This window comes from Gekko japonicus, unplaced genomic scaffold, assembly GCF_001447785.1.
Source record: "Gekko japonicus isolate JY-2015 unplaced genomic scaffold, Gekko_japonicus_V1.1 scaffold1343, whole genome shotgun sequence".
Classification (NCBI taxonomy): Eukaryota; Metazoa; Chordata; class Lepidosauria; order Squamata; family Gekkonidae; genus Gekko; species Gekko japonicus.
Window position 1 is genome coordinate 300,426 of NW_015177054.1, and position 14,035 is coordinate 314,460.

Below are 14,035 nucleotides of genomic sequence, written 5' to 3' on the forward strand. Positions count from 1 at the left end.
TGAAATGCATTGCCGCCGAATTTCGGCGGCAAACCGGGAATACAGCAAGCTGATCTGGGGGGACTGGGGGCACCCTCTTTGGATGCCCCTGGAATCGGACCCCCCCTAGGGGTCTGCAAAAAGGAAAGCAGAAGGTTAAAATCCCATTGAAATGCATTGCCGCCGAATTTCGGCGGCAAACCGGGAATACAGCAAGCTGATCTGGGGGGACTGGGGGCACCCTCTTTGGATGCCCCTGGAATCGGACCCCCTGGACCAATCTTCTTGAAACTTTGGGGGTCTTTCGGGGAGAGGTTTGAGCAGCCACGGTCCAAATTTGGAGGCTCTACCCCCTCCCCCCCAGCCCCCCGCAAAGTTTCAAGAGGTTTTTTGCCATTGACTTCAATGGCCCCATTGGTTATAATGGACCCGAATTTTTTCGGGATTTTTTTTCGGGATTCGGGAAAATGCATAGGAAGCCATTTCGGGATTGCAAAAGCCGAAAAAAGCCGAAAAACGTTATTTTCGGCTTTTTTTTCGGTTCGGGATCCCGAAATGCACATCCCTAGTACTTATTCATCTACTTGTAATTCCTTGCTTTCGAACTGCTAGGTTGGCAGGAGCTGGAACCAGAGATGGGAGCTCACTCCATCATGCGGCACCCCTGGGTCTCGAACTGCTGAACTACTGACCTTCCACAGCCTGCAGTTCAGCGTCTTAACCACTTGAGCCACCGCAGCTCCTATATTGGAAGTTACTGAGGCATAAATCAGTGTGATGAAACCAGGCTCTTTTCAGGAAGGGTTGCAGGGAGAAATTGGAGAATAGCAAATCCACGTCAGGGTGTGTGTGTGTGAGAGAGAGAGAGAGATGGGCCTTGCTTTCAGTTAGCATACGCCTGTGCCTTCTTTCCCCCCACTGTGACTGGCACGTCACTAGCTGACCTCTTCCCTGTATCTGTCTTGTTTGGCTTGCCAGAATGATCGTGGAGCTGCATCGCAAAGTCTCCAGCCTCATCGAGTTCCTGAAGCAGAAGTGGGCTCTCCACGAAGTGCGCATTGTATCCTTTGTCTGGTTCGGAAGAGAGGTGGCCTGGGTGGAAATTCTTTATGTCGTTTGGTGAGAAAGCTCTTGAAGCCATGCCAGCATTCTGTCAGGAGATTATTAGCATTCATTGTGACCTTATCTTTTTTTAAACAGACACACAAAAAAGGTAGTAGCATGTCAACCAAGAGAGGTCCAGGCTCAGTGGTGGAGAATGTTCCCTCTAAGCTGTGGAGTCTTGTGAGCAAAAATCCTGCTTTGCAAGTTACTGGCATTAAAGTTGTGAGCGAGCAATTTGGCGGCTGCATAAATCAGTTTGCTCTGGAGCCCTCCTTCCTGAGCCAAGACAAAAATGTGTGAGCCGGCGGCTAAAAGACTGAGCTAGCTCACACTAACTCATCTTAGAGGGAACACTGGTGGTGGAGCTTTGCATACAGAAGGTCCCAGATTACGACCCCTCGTTTAAAGGATCATGTAGTAGGTGGTAAAGAAAGATCTCCATGCAAGAGCCATTGCCAGCCAGACGACCGGGATCTTGACAGATCAGTATAAGGTAGCTCCATGTGGGGAGGGGCCATGGCTCAGTGGCAGAGTGTCCATTTTGCACAGAGGAGGTTCCAGGTCAGTCCCTGGCATCTCCAGTTAAGAATCAGGTAGCAGATGTGGCGCGGAAGATCTCTGCTGGAGGCCCTGGAGCACTGCTGCCAGTCACAGCACAGGCCGCGATGGGCCAGCGGTCCGACTCAGCATAAGACAGCTTCATGGGTTCCCTTTGGGAAGAACGCCCATGTTCTGAAGGGATTGTGGGGGAGGCTTCCCGCCTTGTTTTCGCACGGCAGTCTTCCTTAACGCCCTGTACTCAGCGTAAAACACTAGCAGAAAGGCAGCTGCAAGATTCCAGAGATCCCGAAACGAGTGGCAGCTGTTCAGAAGAGAAAACGACGCTCCATCTGTTCCCAGGAGAGAACTGTACCTTGACCCCGCTCCCCGGGGTTGCCAGAGTCGTCCACTCCAAAGCATTCTGCACCGTGCACTGGCAGGAGTCGGGCAGGTGCAAGCAGAACACGAAGGACTCTCACTTGTTGCCTCCCGCCCAGATTCTAGGCATACAGAGTGGCCAGGGGACGGCCAGGGGGCAGGTCAAATACCCGCGGGGGGCTGGGGCTGGGGCCAGGGCAGAGAGCACTACAGAAGCAAGCAAAAACACTCAGTCCACATTGGACGCAGCTGTAAGCAATGCCGAGGATGGCTCTCCGGAGACGGGAGTTGTGGAAGGCGTCTCTCCGAGTCTCAGTGTCTCCAACTGTCTCGATAAGCCACCTTCTGGAGTTCAGGATCCGGGCGGGTGTCTTGAGAGGCCAGTTCCCACCACTCACCGTGCTGAGGGTAGGGAGGCACCGGTCACCGAAGTGACCACCACGTTACTGTCGAGCGTCACCAGCTGTCGTTGCGGCCCTATTCCCGATTTGGAGGAATTGTCTTTGCTGGACCCTTTCCCTCGGTACATGAAGTCTTGCCAGGCCCTTATTGTCCCGGACAAGTGTCTTTGCACAGACAGACTGAACGGGAAAGACTCGGCCACGCCGGGGAGCCTCCCTTCCGGGAGCGCAGAGGCCGGCGATCTCGACGTGGCGCGGCTGGCGGGTGACCGAGTGGCATCACCCACTTGTGGCCCATCCCGATCCGAAACTCAGGCCCTCCCCTGCTGCGGACCACAGGCAGAAGCGTGCGGTAAGGAGCCGTCGGATGCAGTAATGGAAGACTCTCAGGAGAAGCTCAGCACCTCACTGCCGCCGCCCCCACCTCAGGGACAATCCGTTGCCAAGTCTCTCAAGGACGACCCGAGCCGCCTCGCGCAACAGGTCAGGGAGGAGGGATGGAGCCTGCAGACCTCCGAGAGCCTTACCTTGGCTGAAGTCTACCTCATGATGGGCAAACCGAACAAGCTGCAGCTAGAATACGACTGGCTGTCCGTCTCGGGGCCGGAAACCCCGGAATCCGGGGAGCAGGCCGCCAAAACGAAATCCGTTCCTCCCTCAGCCCCCTTTCACAAACAGAAACTCCTCAACTGCCTCTTACGACTCATCTCCACCGAAGTGAACCCCAAGCCGGTAAGGATCTATGTGCCGGGTCTTCTGACCCACTTTGCAACAAAAATTCTTAGTGAGGTGGTGGGCAGGGGGAGTGAGATTACGTTTGCAGCAATGGCAGGCAGTAACATGCAGCAAAATTCATAAAATATAATTGCAAAAGGCCTGAATAAACAGTGTGTTTTTAAGTAAGTAAGTAAGAAAGAGGAACAGGGCTATTTTTGGGCAGGAACGCACAGGAACGGCGTTCCAGCTGGCTCCCGAGTTGGCCATGCCCAGCAGGAACTCATTAGCATAATAGGCCACACCCAACAGCAGAAACTCATCAGGATTGGCTACAATTAGAGGTGTGTGGCCTAACATGCAAAGGAGTTCCTACTACAAAAAAAGGCCCTGGGTTTTGACAACAAACAAGGTAAACAGAATAAGAAGCAAAAAGTGGGTGTGGCTGGATGACCACACTTCTGGTAACATGGGAATGCGGCTTAATATGCGAATAAGTGGTGCAGTCAGGGGTGTGGCCTAATATGCTAATGAGTTTCTGCTTCTGGGTGTGGCCTATTATGCTAATGAGTTCCTGCTGGACTTTTTCCTACCCAAAAAGCCCTGAAGAGGAGTAAGCGCTATAGTCCTAGATCCTGAGAATTATGGTTAGACGTTTCATTTACCTCCTCTTTCTCCACAATGAGGGCCAAAAGCAGCGTGCGTTGTTCTTCTCTCCTCGTTTTTATCCTCGACATAACCCTGTGAGGTAACATAACATAAAAGACGCCAACGTTGGATCAGGCCAAAGGCCCCTCCAGTCCAACACTCTGTGTCACACAGTGGCCAGAAATACCAGGTGCCATCAGGAGATCCACCAGTGGGGCCAGGACATTAGAAGCCCTCCCACTGTTGACCCCCCCCCCAAGCACCAAGAAGACAGTGGGGCCAGGTAGGCGATGCAGAGAGTGTGTGACTGGCCCCGGGCTGAACCCGGGCCTCCAAGATCCTAGAATGACACTCTAACCACCTTGTTACTGTGACTGTCAGGTTGGTGCCATAATATAATATACAGGCTACTCCTGAAACTCCATGTTATTTTATTGCTTCTGGCTTAATATATGGTGGAAGCATTAACCAATTGTCGGAAGCTGATCTGCTATGCATTGTTCTTGCTCATTGAGAAGTGCTTCCTCAGATCTGTCAGGCCAAGACTGTCACATGAGTAGTTTGCCGCGGCAGCATATCGGTCCTAAATAAGCCACTTCAGTTTGGGACACTTTGCGTCGATCACACAATGCCCCCTAAGCCAGCATCATAGCGCTGCATGCCCATGGTTGGTTGTTCATATTGCTAATGTGCTGCAGCCACAGACCCGCAGCTGGGTTGGTTGGCTTTCCCCCCTAAGTTGTGCTGTGTGTGCGCAGAGGCAGAGAAGCGCACATACGCTCCTGGCCGCGTTCTATGGGGGCACTGACACGCACGTTGAAGTGGGGTTGGTGGGGGGGAAGGATGCACTGGAAACGGAGTGGAATGATCACACCGCTCATGCGTTCCCACAGTGGGCCCAAGTGATCAGATACCTGGACATCCACCATGGAAGCGCCTTGCTGAGGTAGCCACCAGAATTTGCCGGTGGGCATTTAATCCGTGTGGGAGTCATTGTACCATAATAATAATAATAATCTTTCAATTTATTGATTGCTCAATCCTTGCAAAGCTGCCGGCTCTGGGCGATTTACAGTTACTCATGTGTAGACATGGGACTAACAATGATGGGAGTAAGGGAGGACAACATATATCATTTTTAATCACACACACGTCGCAGTCGACAGGGAGTTTGGTCAGCTGTAAGCATCAGATGTGTCCCGGCTTGGTGTCCCGGCTTGATGTCGTCAGCATCAGCGCACCACTGCCACCGTCTGGCCGGAATGGCCCATTGCAGGCTTTTCTTTGAAGCTGTGTAGATCTCTCTCCGCTTTTGAGCTTACGCGTGGACCTTCTGTTTGTCAGCTAACACTTTCCCACGGGGGGGTTAAGTTACCATGAGGTGGGGATGACCGGGGCACGGGAGCCAGATGCGCGCCCATTTGGTCCAGAGGGGAGGGTGGCTGTGTTGGGCCAAACTGCTCATGTGATCACATCCTGTGAGTGGCATTAAAAGCCAGCACCCACACTTAGCCCAGGAGCATAGGGACAAGTGGAGTATGCACAAGACTGGTGTTAGACACTGGTGTCTAACCCCTACATCTAAAGCAGTCTAATTGTCAAACCTGGACCAAATCAAATACCTTTATTGGCATACAATATTAGAAGCAATTCCCACTATTCCAATAGAAATTATAAAATAGATAATCGTGGTAAAACCATTCCAAGGATATATCAGGCCTATGACATAAGTCAAGTTATCACAAGATAGATATAAAAATGCCTGAATCGTAAAATAAATCTGAATTCTAAACTTAAAATTGAGTTTTTTAAAATTATAAATTAAGACTCAACATAAAACCATGAAGAAACTTGGTGGTCAGTTCAATGATCTCCGGATCTCGTGAAGCAAGGAGATAATGCACCTCGATTCTATCCAGTTGGCCTGCTACCAACCTAAGGGGGGGCTTCTATAAATTCCACTCGAATGTCATTTAACAATTTACAGTGTAAGAGTACGTGCTCAACAGTTTCCATTTCTCTTCTATTACATCCACAAAACCTGACTGAATAAGGGATTTTCTTCTATCTCCCCTCAAGAATAGCAGAGGGGACAAACCTGGACCAGTTGTAGTTTCGCAACTGTCTTCAAGGACAGCCCTATGTGGAGTGTATTTTAAGTGGTCGGGGGGTGGGGGGGGGGTTACATGGACATGTGCTACAGAGGCCTGTCCGTGATGAATTGATTCGAACATGAGAGGCACCATCATCCACACAGAGATAAGAGTACAAGGTGTGGTAGCTTTCCTCTCGCTTTGGCATTTGTGGAATAATTCATAGACCCTGCTTTTAATCTGATGTTACGTTCGTGATAAAATATAGGAAAGAGAATGAACAGAGAGGAGAAAAATGTTCCCGTTCTAAAAAAGCAACTAGTAATTTGTTGGAAGTTTTGACAGTCTCTCTGCCATGATACAAAATCCCTTTTCTGGCCCGCGAAGACACTGAGCAGGGGTTTGCAGCTGAGGAGCGCACGTCTCTCCTCCCTTGCCCAGTAAATGGCGTAGTCCCACTTAATGCCATGGGACTGGCTTCCGAGTAATCGCGCACAGGGCTAATTACAATGCCCCTGAAGGCAGGAAAAGAGTAAACAAATGGGAACGCTCATCCTTTATTGTGATCAGCCTTCAGCGGGGGAAATGGCTGCGGTCCCTCTCTAAAACTAAGCAGAGGGCTACTGTTGGGAAAGGCCCGTATGCTGAAAGCCGACTTGGTTTTTTACTGAGCAAGACCAATGGGTTTTGTTTTATTTTTGATCTTTTTAAAAGCCGTGTGTATGTGCTGGGGTGGGGTGGGGGCGACGACTTGGTTGCCTGGAGGCTCCGAGAGTCAACACCTCTTGGTGATCCCTGGCCCAAGGGACGTCCGCCTAGCCTCGACCAGGGCCAGGGCTTTTTCTGCCCTGGCCCCCAGCTGGTGGGACATGCTCCCTACTTAGATCAGGGCCCTGCGGGATCTTATTCAGTTCTGCAGGGCCTGCAAGACGGAGCTCTTCCGCCAGGCTTTTGGCTGAGGCAGCGGGCGTCCACCCCCACCCCCGGTTGCTGTCTCCCACCCACTGATAACTGGCCATACCTATGTACAGGGCTATTTTTGGGCAGGAACGCACAGGAACGGAGTTCCGGCTGGCTCCCAAGTTGGCCACGCCCAGCAGGAACTCATTAGCATAATAGGCCACACCCAACAGCAGAAACTCATTAGGATTGGTTACATTAGGGCTTTGTGTGGCCTAACATGCAAAGGAGTTCCTGCTCAAAAAAAAAAAGCCCTGGGTTTTGACAACAAACAAGGTAAAGAGAATAAGAAGCAAAAGGTGGGTGTGGCTGGATGACCACACTTCTGGTAACATGGGGGTGCGGCCTAATATGTGAATGAGCTGTGCTGTCAGGGGTGTGGCCTAATATGCTAATGAGTTCCTGCTGTTGGGTATGGCCTATTACGCTAATGAGTTCCTGCTGGGCTTTTTCTACAAAAAAAGCCCTGCCCCCTGCTCCCAGCAGCCCTCAGTCAGAGCAAGAAGCAGCCAGGTAAATTGCAGAGCTCCCCCCAGCCCCTGGTCCGAAACAGTCCAGTGGCACCTTTAAGACCAAGTTTTATTCAGGTACAAGCTCTCCCTCCTCTGTGAGGACTGATCTGCACGTATCTCCCCCCCCCAAAAAAGCTAGGAATCCAAAACAGTCCAGTAGAGCCTGAGCGGTGGGTGTTGCCTTCTGACACACTTCCGGTGATGTCAGGGGGTGTGGCATATGCAAACGAGTTATGCTAACGATTTATGCTAATGAGCTCCTGCACTTCTTTTTCTACGAAATAACCCGTGTGTGTGTGTGTGTGTGTATTAAAGCTGTAGTGGTTCTGGGGTGTTGGTGCACTAGAAAATGGTACAGAAACGATGAGGTACCTATTTTTCTAATTGTTGTAGTACTGAATTGTATTATCAGCCAGAAATAACCCAAACATTTGAGAACAGTGTTTTTAAAAAGGTGGGAGCGGGAAATAGTTTTGCGTGCCATAAACAAATTGGAAATTTCCCAGTGACCCAAATGTGCCTCTCTAGGATTCTGTAATTTTTTAAGGGTTTGAGCAAGCCAATTTCCCCTCTCCTTTCTGTTTAATTTCTTTCAACATCTGTGTCATGTAGAGTGTAGTGAGTATGCTCAGTCATCCTTCAGCAGTTTTGGGGGGGAGGGTTGCCCCACGATGAGGCAAAAGCAGTATGCTCTCAGCCTGTGCTGTTGCGTTTGTTCTCATTGCCAGCCTTGTTTTGTTGGAAGCTCAGGGGGAGTGTAGCTCAGGGGGGAGTGCGGAGAACTTTATTCTTCCACTTGCGTGTGCTCTTTCTGAAGCGCAGCCATTGGGATTCAGAGACTCCTGTTCTTTTTCAGGCTCCAGAAACTAGCACTGTTGCAACGTCCCCTATCAAGCCCGCCCAAGAGGAGCACACTCTGACCCCTCCCGGGAAGGTGATTGCCATTAGCACCAGGAGTCCGGGCTGTGCACGCAATCAGCCCGCCCTTCGCAACAAGACCTTCTCTCCCGGCACCACTTCCAGCCCCTCAGGTGAGCGAGACACAGGGAAGAAGCACAAGAGGGAGTAGCAGCCATGCGGAGTTCCCTCGGCGCATCCGTGGTCTGTTGTATTTGTTCTGCCAGCATTAAATCCCTCTCCAGGTTCTGCAACATGACGTGGTTACGGAAATGGGTGGGGTGGGTAGCTGAGAGCGGTAGCTTTCAGGACGCCTGTTTGAAATTGAGGTGCGGAGTCCCTGCTCGTCTGCCACAGAATCACTGCATGTTGCTGAGGATTCTGGGGGTGAGGAAATGTCTACAGGTGCTCTCCAATGTTCCCTCTAAGCTGTGGAGTCTTGTGAGCAACAATTCTACTTTGTGAGCTACTGGCATTCAAGTTGTGAGCAAGTGATTTGGCTCCTGCATAAATTAGTCTGCTCTGGAGCCATCCTCCCTGAGCTAAGATGAAAATGCGTGCGCTGGAGGCTAAAAAACTGTGAGCTAGCTCACACTAACTCAGCTTAGAGGTAACACTGGTGCTCTCACCCGATGTGACACGCCAGTGCACCCTAGAAACATGCTTAAACTTTCCATGCCACTGCATGTGGGAGGAAGATCTATACAGCTTGCTTTTCTCTCTTGGTGTTTTGAGTACCCTCTGCATTGTCATGGTAGCACATGTGCTTCGTGGTCAAAGACCAGCTTGTGATCGCACAGACACGATGAGGCAAAAGCAGTATGCTCTCATCAGCCTGTGCTGTTGCATTTGTTCTCATTGCCAACCTTGTTCTGTTGGAAGCTCAGGGGGGAGTGCGGAGAACTTTATTCTTCCACTTGCGTGTGCTCTTTCTGAAGCGCAGCCATTGGGATTCAGAGACTCCTGTTCTTTTTCAGGCTCCAGAAACTAGCACTGTTGCAACGTCCCCTATCAAGCCCGCCCAAGAGGAGCACACTCTGACCCCTCCCGGGAAGGTGATTGCCATTAGCACCAGGAGTCCGGGCTGTGCACGCAATCAGCCCGCCCTTCGCAACAAGACCTTCTCTCCCGGCACCACTTCCAGCCCCTCAGGTGAGCGAGACACAGGGAAGAAGCACAAGAGGGAGTAGCAGCCATGCGGAGTTCCCTCGGCGCATCCGTGGTCTGTTGTATTTGTTCTGCCAGCATTAAATCCCTCTCCAGGTTCTGCAACATGACGTGGTTACGGAAATGGGTGGGGTGGGTAGCTGAGAGCGGTAGCTTTCAGGACGCCTGTTTGAAATTGAGGTGCGGAGTCCCTGCTCGTCTGCCACAGAATCACTGCATGTTGCTGAGGATTCTGGGGGTGAGGAAATGTCTACAGGTGCTCTCCAATGTTCCCTCTAAGCTGTGGAGTCTTGTGAGCAACAATTCTACTTTGTGAGCTACTGGCATTCAAGTTGTGAGCAAGTGATTTGGCTCCTGCATAAATTAGTCTGCTCTGGAGCCATCCTCCCTGAGCTAAGATGAAAATGCGTAAATACAATAAAACAGAAAATACAATAAATTACACGTAAATAACCTGTATAACATCATAAAGTGCTAATAAAAGTTGTCCAAATGATGGCGGAATTCGGTATACAATCGCATAATGGAAGGCAATATCCAGTAGTGTATCGTGCGAGCTGTAGTATGTTCCGGTGGCTCGTTCGTCAGTGGCGGCTCCTGATCGAAGGCCTGGCGGAAGAGCTCCGTTTTACAGGCCCTGCAGAACTGTAAAAGGTCCCGCAGGGCCCTGATGTTGTCCAGGAGCTCATTCCACCAGTGTGGAGCCGCCACTGAAAAGGCCCTGGCTCTAGTAATGGCCAACCTGGCGTCTCTCGGGCCAGGGAGAGTCAGGCAATTCTGTGTCCCTGGCCTCAATGCTCTCTGGGGCACATACGGGGAAAGGCTGTCCCTCAAGTAGGCAGGCCCCTGACCATTCCACATAGCACTGCTATTTTCTAGTGTTCCGATTTTGGAAGTGCTGCGACTTCCAAAATCTGACGTGAGATTGAAGAGTGATGCCCAAAAGCGAGAGCTGTGAAGGTCTGGAGAGATAAAATGCTTCCTTTTTCTCCCCATATGAAGGAATTTTTGTGGAACGCTGTAGGGGTGGAGAACAGCCATGCATGGCATAAATTTTATCTTTTGAAATGAGTAGTTTTTTTAAAAAGAGAATTTAGTTGTAAAGGCTAACAACCACTGATGGACCTCTCTTCCATAAAGTTTGTCTTATCCCCTTTTAAAGCCTACTAAACTAGTGATACAAGCTGATTTAGTTATTGAGTAAAAAAAAGTGATTCCTTTGTGTCTGTCCTTAGGGAGTCAGCAAGAAGGCATTGGTGCTTTTTCAAAAGGTACTTTTGTTGGTTTATTTTCAGATGCAGTCTGATTTCTTCTTGCCAAAGCCAAAGAAATTGCGCAACAGGCACCTGAGAAAACCACTCGTAGTACAGGTCAGAGAGAATGACTACGTGGAAGATGTGTTCTGGGTACTGAATGGGATTTCTGGATGGAATCTTTGTGTGGCTCCTCTCTTCCATCTAAGTGGACAGTTGCAAACTGGTTCCTGTTGTGGCCTGGATCTATGGCCTTGTTTCCCTTCGTACAGTTCCCTTTTGTGCTGCAGAGGCACACTGTCCTCTACTGCGGAGTGCCTTTCTCCAGCACCCAGTACTTCTGGCCACGCAAGACCAGTGTCTTTCAAAGAGCTGGGAAGTACATAGCGCAAAGAACTGTGGCCCTCAGTGGAGGACTGACTGCAACAGGCAGAGCAGAACACAAGTAGAAACAATGCTTAGGAACCCAGTTTATGTGACCACAATTATGTTCTCATGTGGAAATGTTTATGTGGTGCTGGGCTGGTACCAGCTGCTCCAGTGTTAGGACCAAAGAACCCTCTAAGCTGAGTTAGTGTGAGCTAGTGTGAGCTAGCTCACAGTTTTTGAGCCTCCGGCTCACACATTTTTGGCTTGGCTCAGGAAGGAGGGCTCCAGAGCAAACTAGTTTATCCAGCAGCCAAATCTCTTGCTCACAACTTTAATGCCAGTAGCTCACAAAGTAGAATTTTTGCTCACAAGAGTCTACAGCTTAGAGGGAAGAAGAAGAAGAAGAGATTGGATTTATGCCCCGCCCTTCACTTGGAGTCTCAGAGCGACTTACACACTCCTTTCCCTTCCCCCAACAGACACCCTGTGAGGTGGGTGGGGCTGAGAGAACTCTGACACAAACTGCTCTTTTTCGAGGACAGCTGTGCCAGAGCTTGTGACTGACCCAAGGTCATCCAGCCAGCTGCAAGTGGAGGAGTGGGGAATCAAACCCGGTTCTCCCAGATTAGAGTCCGTGCACTTAACCACTACACCAAACTGTCCTAACATCTGTTAGGACAGTTTTTAACAGGGCCTTAGAACGATGGTTCATGCAGGCCAGCCAGAGATGTTCCTCTTAAGGAGAGCATTGCTAGATGCAACCAGCAGTCCATTAAGTCCCAACAACCTGATTCCCACAGCACCCGGTCTCTGTTGTGTCTCCCCCTCCCCTTCCCCCAGTTGTCTTTCTAACCTGAAAACTCCCACAAACTCCCCAACGGCTGATGGGTCAAACCTGGTTATGAAATATCCATGTATGTCAAAGCTGGGGTGTTCTCAGCCTCTCTGGTGATAAATAGTATTACAAAGGCATGTATTTCCCCTACCCTTTTTGTTATTGTGTGATGAAAAGCATAAATGGTTAGCAGGTTGGGGGGGGGGTTACTTGCAAGGTTTCAAAGTGCTTTTGGTTTGCTTTGTTTCCCAGAGAACCCTGCTCCCCAGGCCATCTGGAAATCCCTCCCAGCACGTCTGTTCCTTTTCCATCTTGTCCAACTCATCTATAACAGGTAAGACTCCATTGGGTACATACTGCATACTGGCTGCTCAGTCTGCCATGAGCGAGCTTAAAAAAAAAAAAAAAAACTTGTGGGAAGATGCTCTTCAAACCAGTGTCTCAGGGCCTCATCTCCTGGTTCCAAGCTGAAGGCCAACATTTCAAATGGTGGTGGATGATTTAACCATTTGAAATGTTGGCCTTTAGCTGGGAACCAGGAGATGAGGCCCTGAGACAGAAGCTTGACTACACAGAAATTATGCATTTTAATTCTTCTGTCCCATTACAAATGTGCGAGAGAGTCACTGAAAACCCCTCTCCTTTGGCAACAGTAAGCAAGCCTCCCTGTTTGGCAGGGTGTCCAGAGGTCTGAATGCTTTGTAGCTATACATCCCTCACAGACATAAAATCACCTCATCTTTACCTCATAACTTAACAATGTTTTAATCTTTTTATGCAGAACCATTCTTTACATCCTTTATATGTACATTTGATCAGGGCTTTTTTTGTAGAAAAAGCCCAGCAGGAACTCATTAGCATATTAGGCCACACCCATGACAGCACAGCGCATTAGCATATTAGGCCACACCCTGTGTTACCAGAAGTGTGGTCATCCAGCCACACCCACCTTTTGCTTCTTATTCTGTTTACCTTGTTTGTTGTCAAAACCCAGGGCCTTTTTTTTGGAGCAGGAACTCCTTTGCATGTTAGGCCACAGACGCCTAATGTAGCCAATCCTAATGAGTTCCTGCTGTTGGGTGTGGCCAACTTAGGAGCCAGCCGGAACTCCGTTCCTGTGCGTTCCTGCCCAAAAATAGCCCTGCATTTGATCAAACTCCACACAGGATTTTAGCTTTTTCTCCACAGTGCTTTTAAAGGAAAGTATTTTTTTAACTCAATACCTGCCTTTGACTAGAACTGATGTTACTTTAGCTTAAGCCGTTTGCGTCTAAAGCCACGCCTTCACCAGCTGTAGTGTGCTTCAAATTTGGGGAATGCTTTTACAGTTCTTGCTGAGTTGGCCTCCCAAAAGTTACATGATAGTTCCTTTCTGCTTTCATATCCCACTGTTTCTCTTAAAGGAGGCGTCAAATCCTAAGCAAATTTACTTGGGGAATAAGCCTGTGGATGTCCACGACAAAATAATGTACTTGTTGAAAGTTTTTGTGTACCCACCTTTCTGCTAAATGTTTTACGAGCCAAGGGAGGTAGCAACAATATAAAAATTTGGTAAAACAAACATTAAACCTACAGGTATAAGAACACTTTAAACTAGTCTAAAAACCTTATGACCCCACCAGGAGGGTATTCCCATTCTGCCCCCAAAACACCCAGAATAACTGTTCTGCAGCCTTGCTGGGAAACCAGGAAGGCAGAAGCCACATACACCCAGGGCTATTTTTGGGCAGGAACGCACAGGAATGGAGTTCCGGCTGGCTCCCAAGTTGGCCACGCCCAGCAGGAACTCATTAGCATAATAGGCCACACCCAACAGCAGAAACTCATTAGGATTGGCTACAATTAGGGGTGTTCCTGCCCAAAAAGGAGTTCCTGCTACAAAAAAGGCCCTGGGTTATGACAACAAACAAGGTAAAGAGAATAAGAAGCAAAAGGTGGGTGTGGCTGGATGACCACACTTCTGGTAATATGGGGGTGTGGCCTAATATGTGAATGAGCTGTGCTGTCTGGGGTGTGGCTTAATATGCTAATTAGTTCCTGCTGTTGGGTATGGCCTATTATGCTAATGAGTTCCTGCTGGGCTTTTTCTACAAAAAAAGCCCTATATACACCCTAACCTCCTTTGGGAGGCTATTGCTTGGCTCAGCCGCTGAAAACTCTGGGTAGTTCCTGGCTTTTTATCTCA

General features: G+C 49.5%; 1 protein-coding gene across 1 annotated transcript in view; it reads left to right on the forward strand.

Annotated features, from left to right (window-relative positions):
* CRAMP1 (cramped chromatin regulator homolog 1) overlaps positions 1-14,035 on the forward strand; it is a 48,124-nt gene that overhangs the window by 20,038 nt on the left and 14,051 nt on the right. Inside the window, exons 8-13 of the mRNA XM_015428130.1 lie at positions 958-1,039; positions 1,887-3,134; positions 8,186-8,394; positions 9,574-9,631; positions 10,689-10,763; positions 12,103-12,184. Coding sequence (XP_015283616.1) covers positions 958-1,039; positions 1,887-3,134; positions 8,186-8,394; positions 9,574-9,631; positions 10,689-10,763; positions 12,103-12,184 — 1,754 coding nt within the window. The remainder of the gene's footprint in view (positions 1-957; positions 1,040-1,886; positions 3,135-8,185; positions 8,395-9,573; positions 9,632-10,688; positions 10,764-12,102; positions 12,185-14,035) is intronic.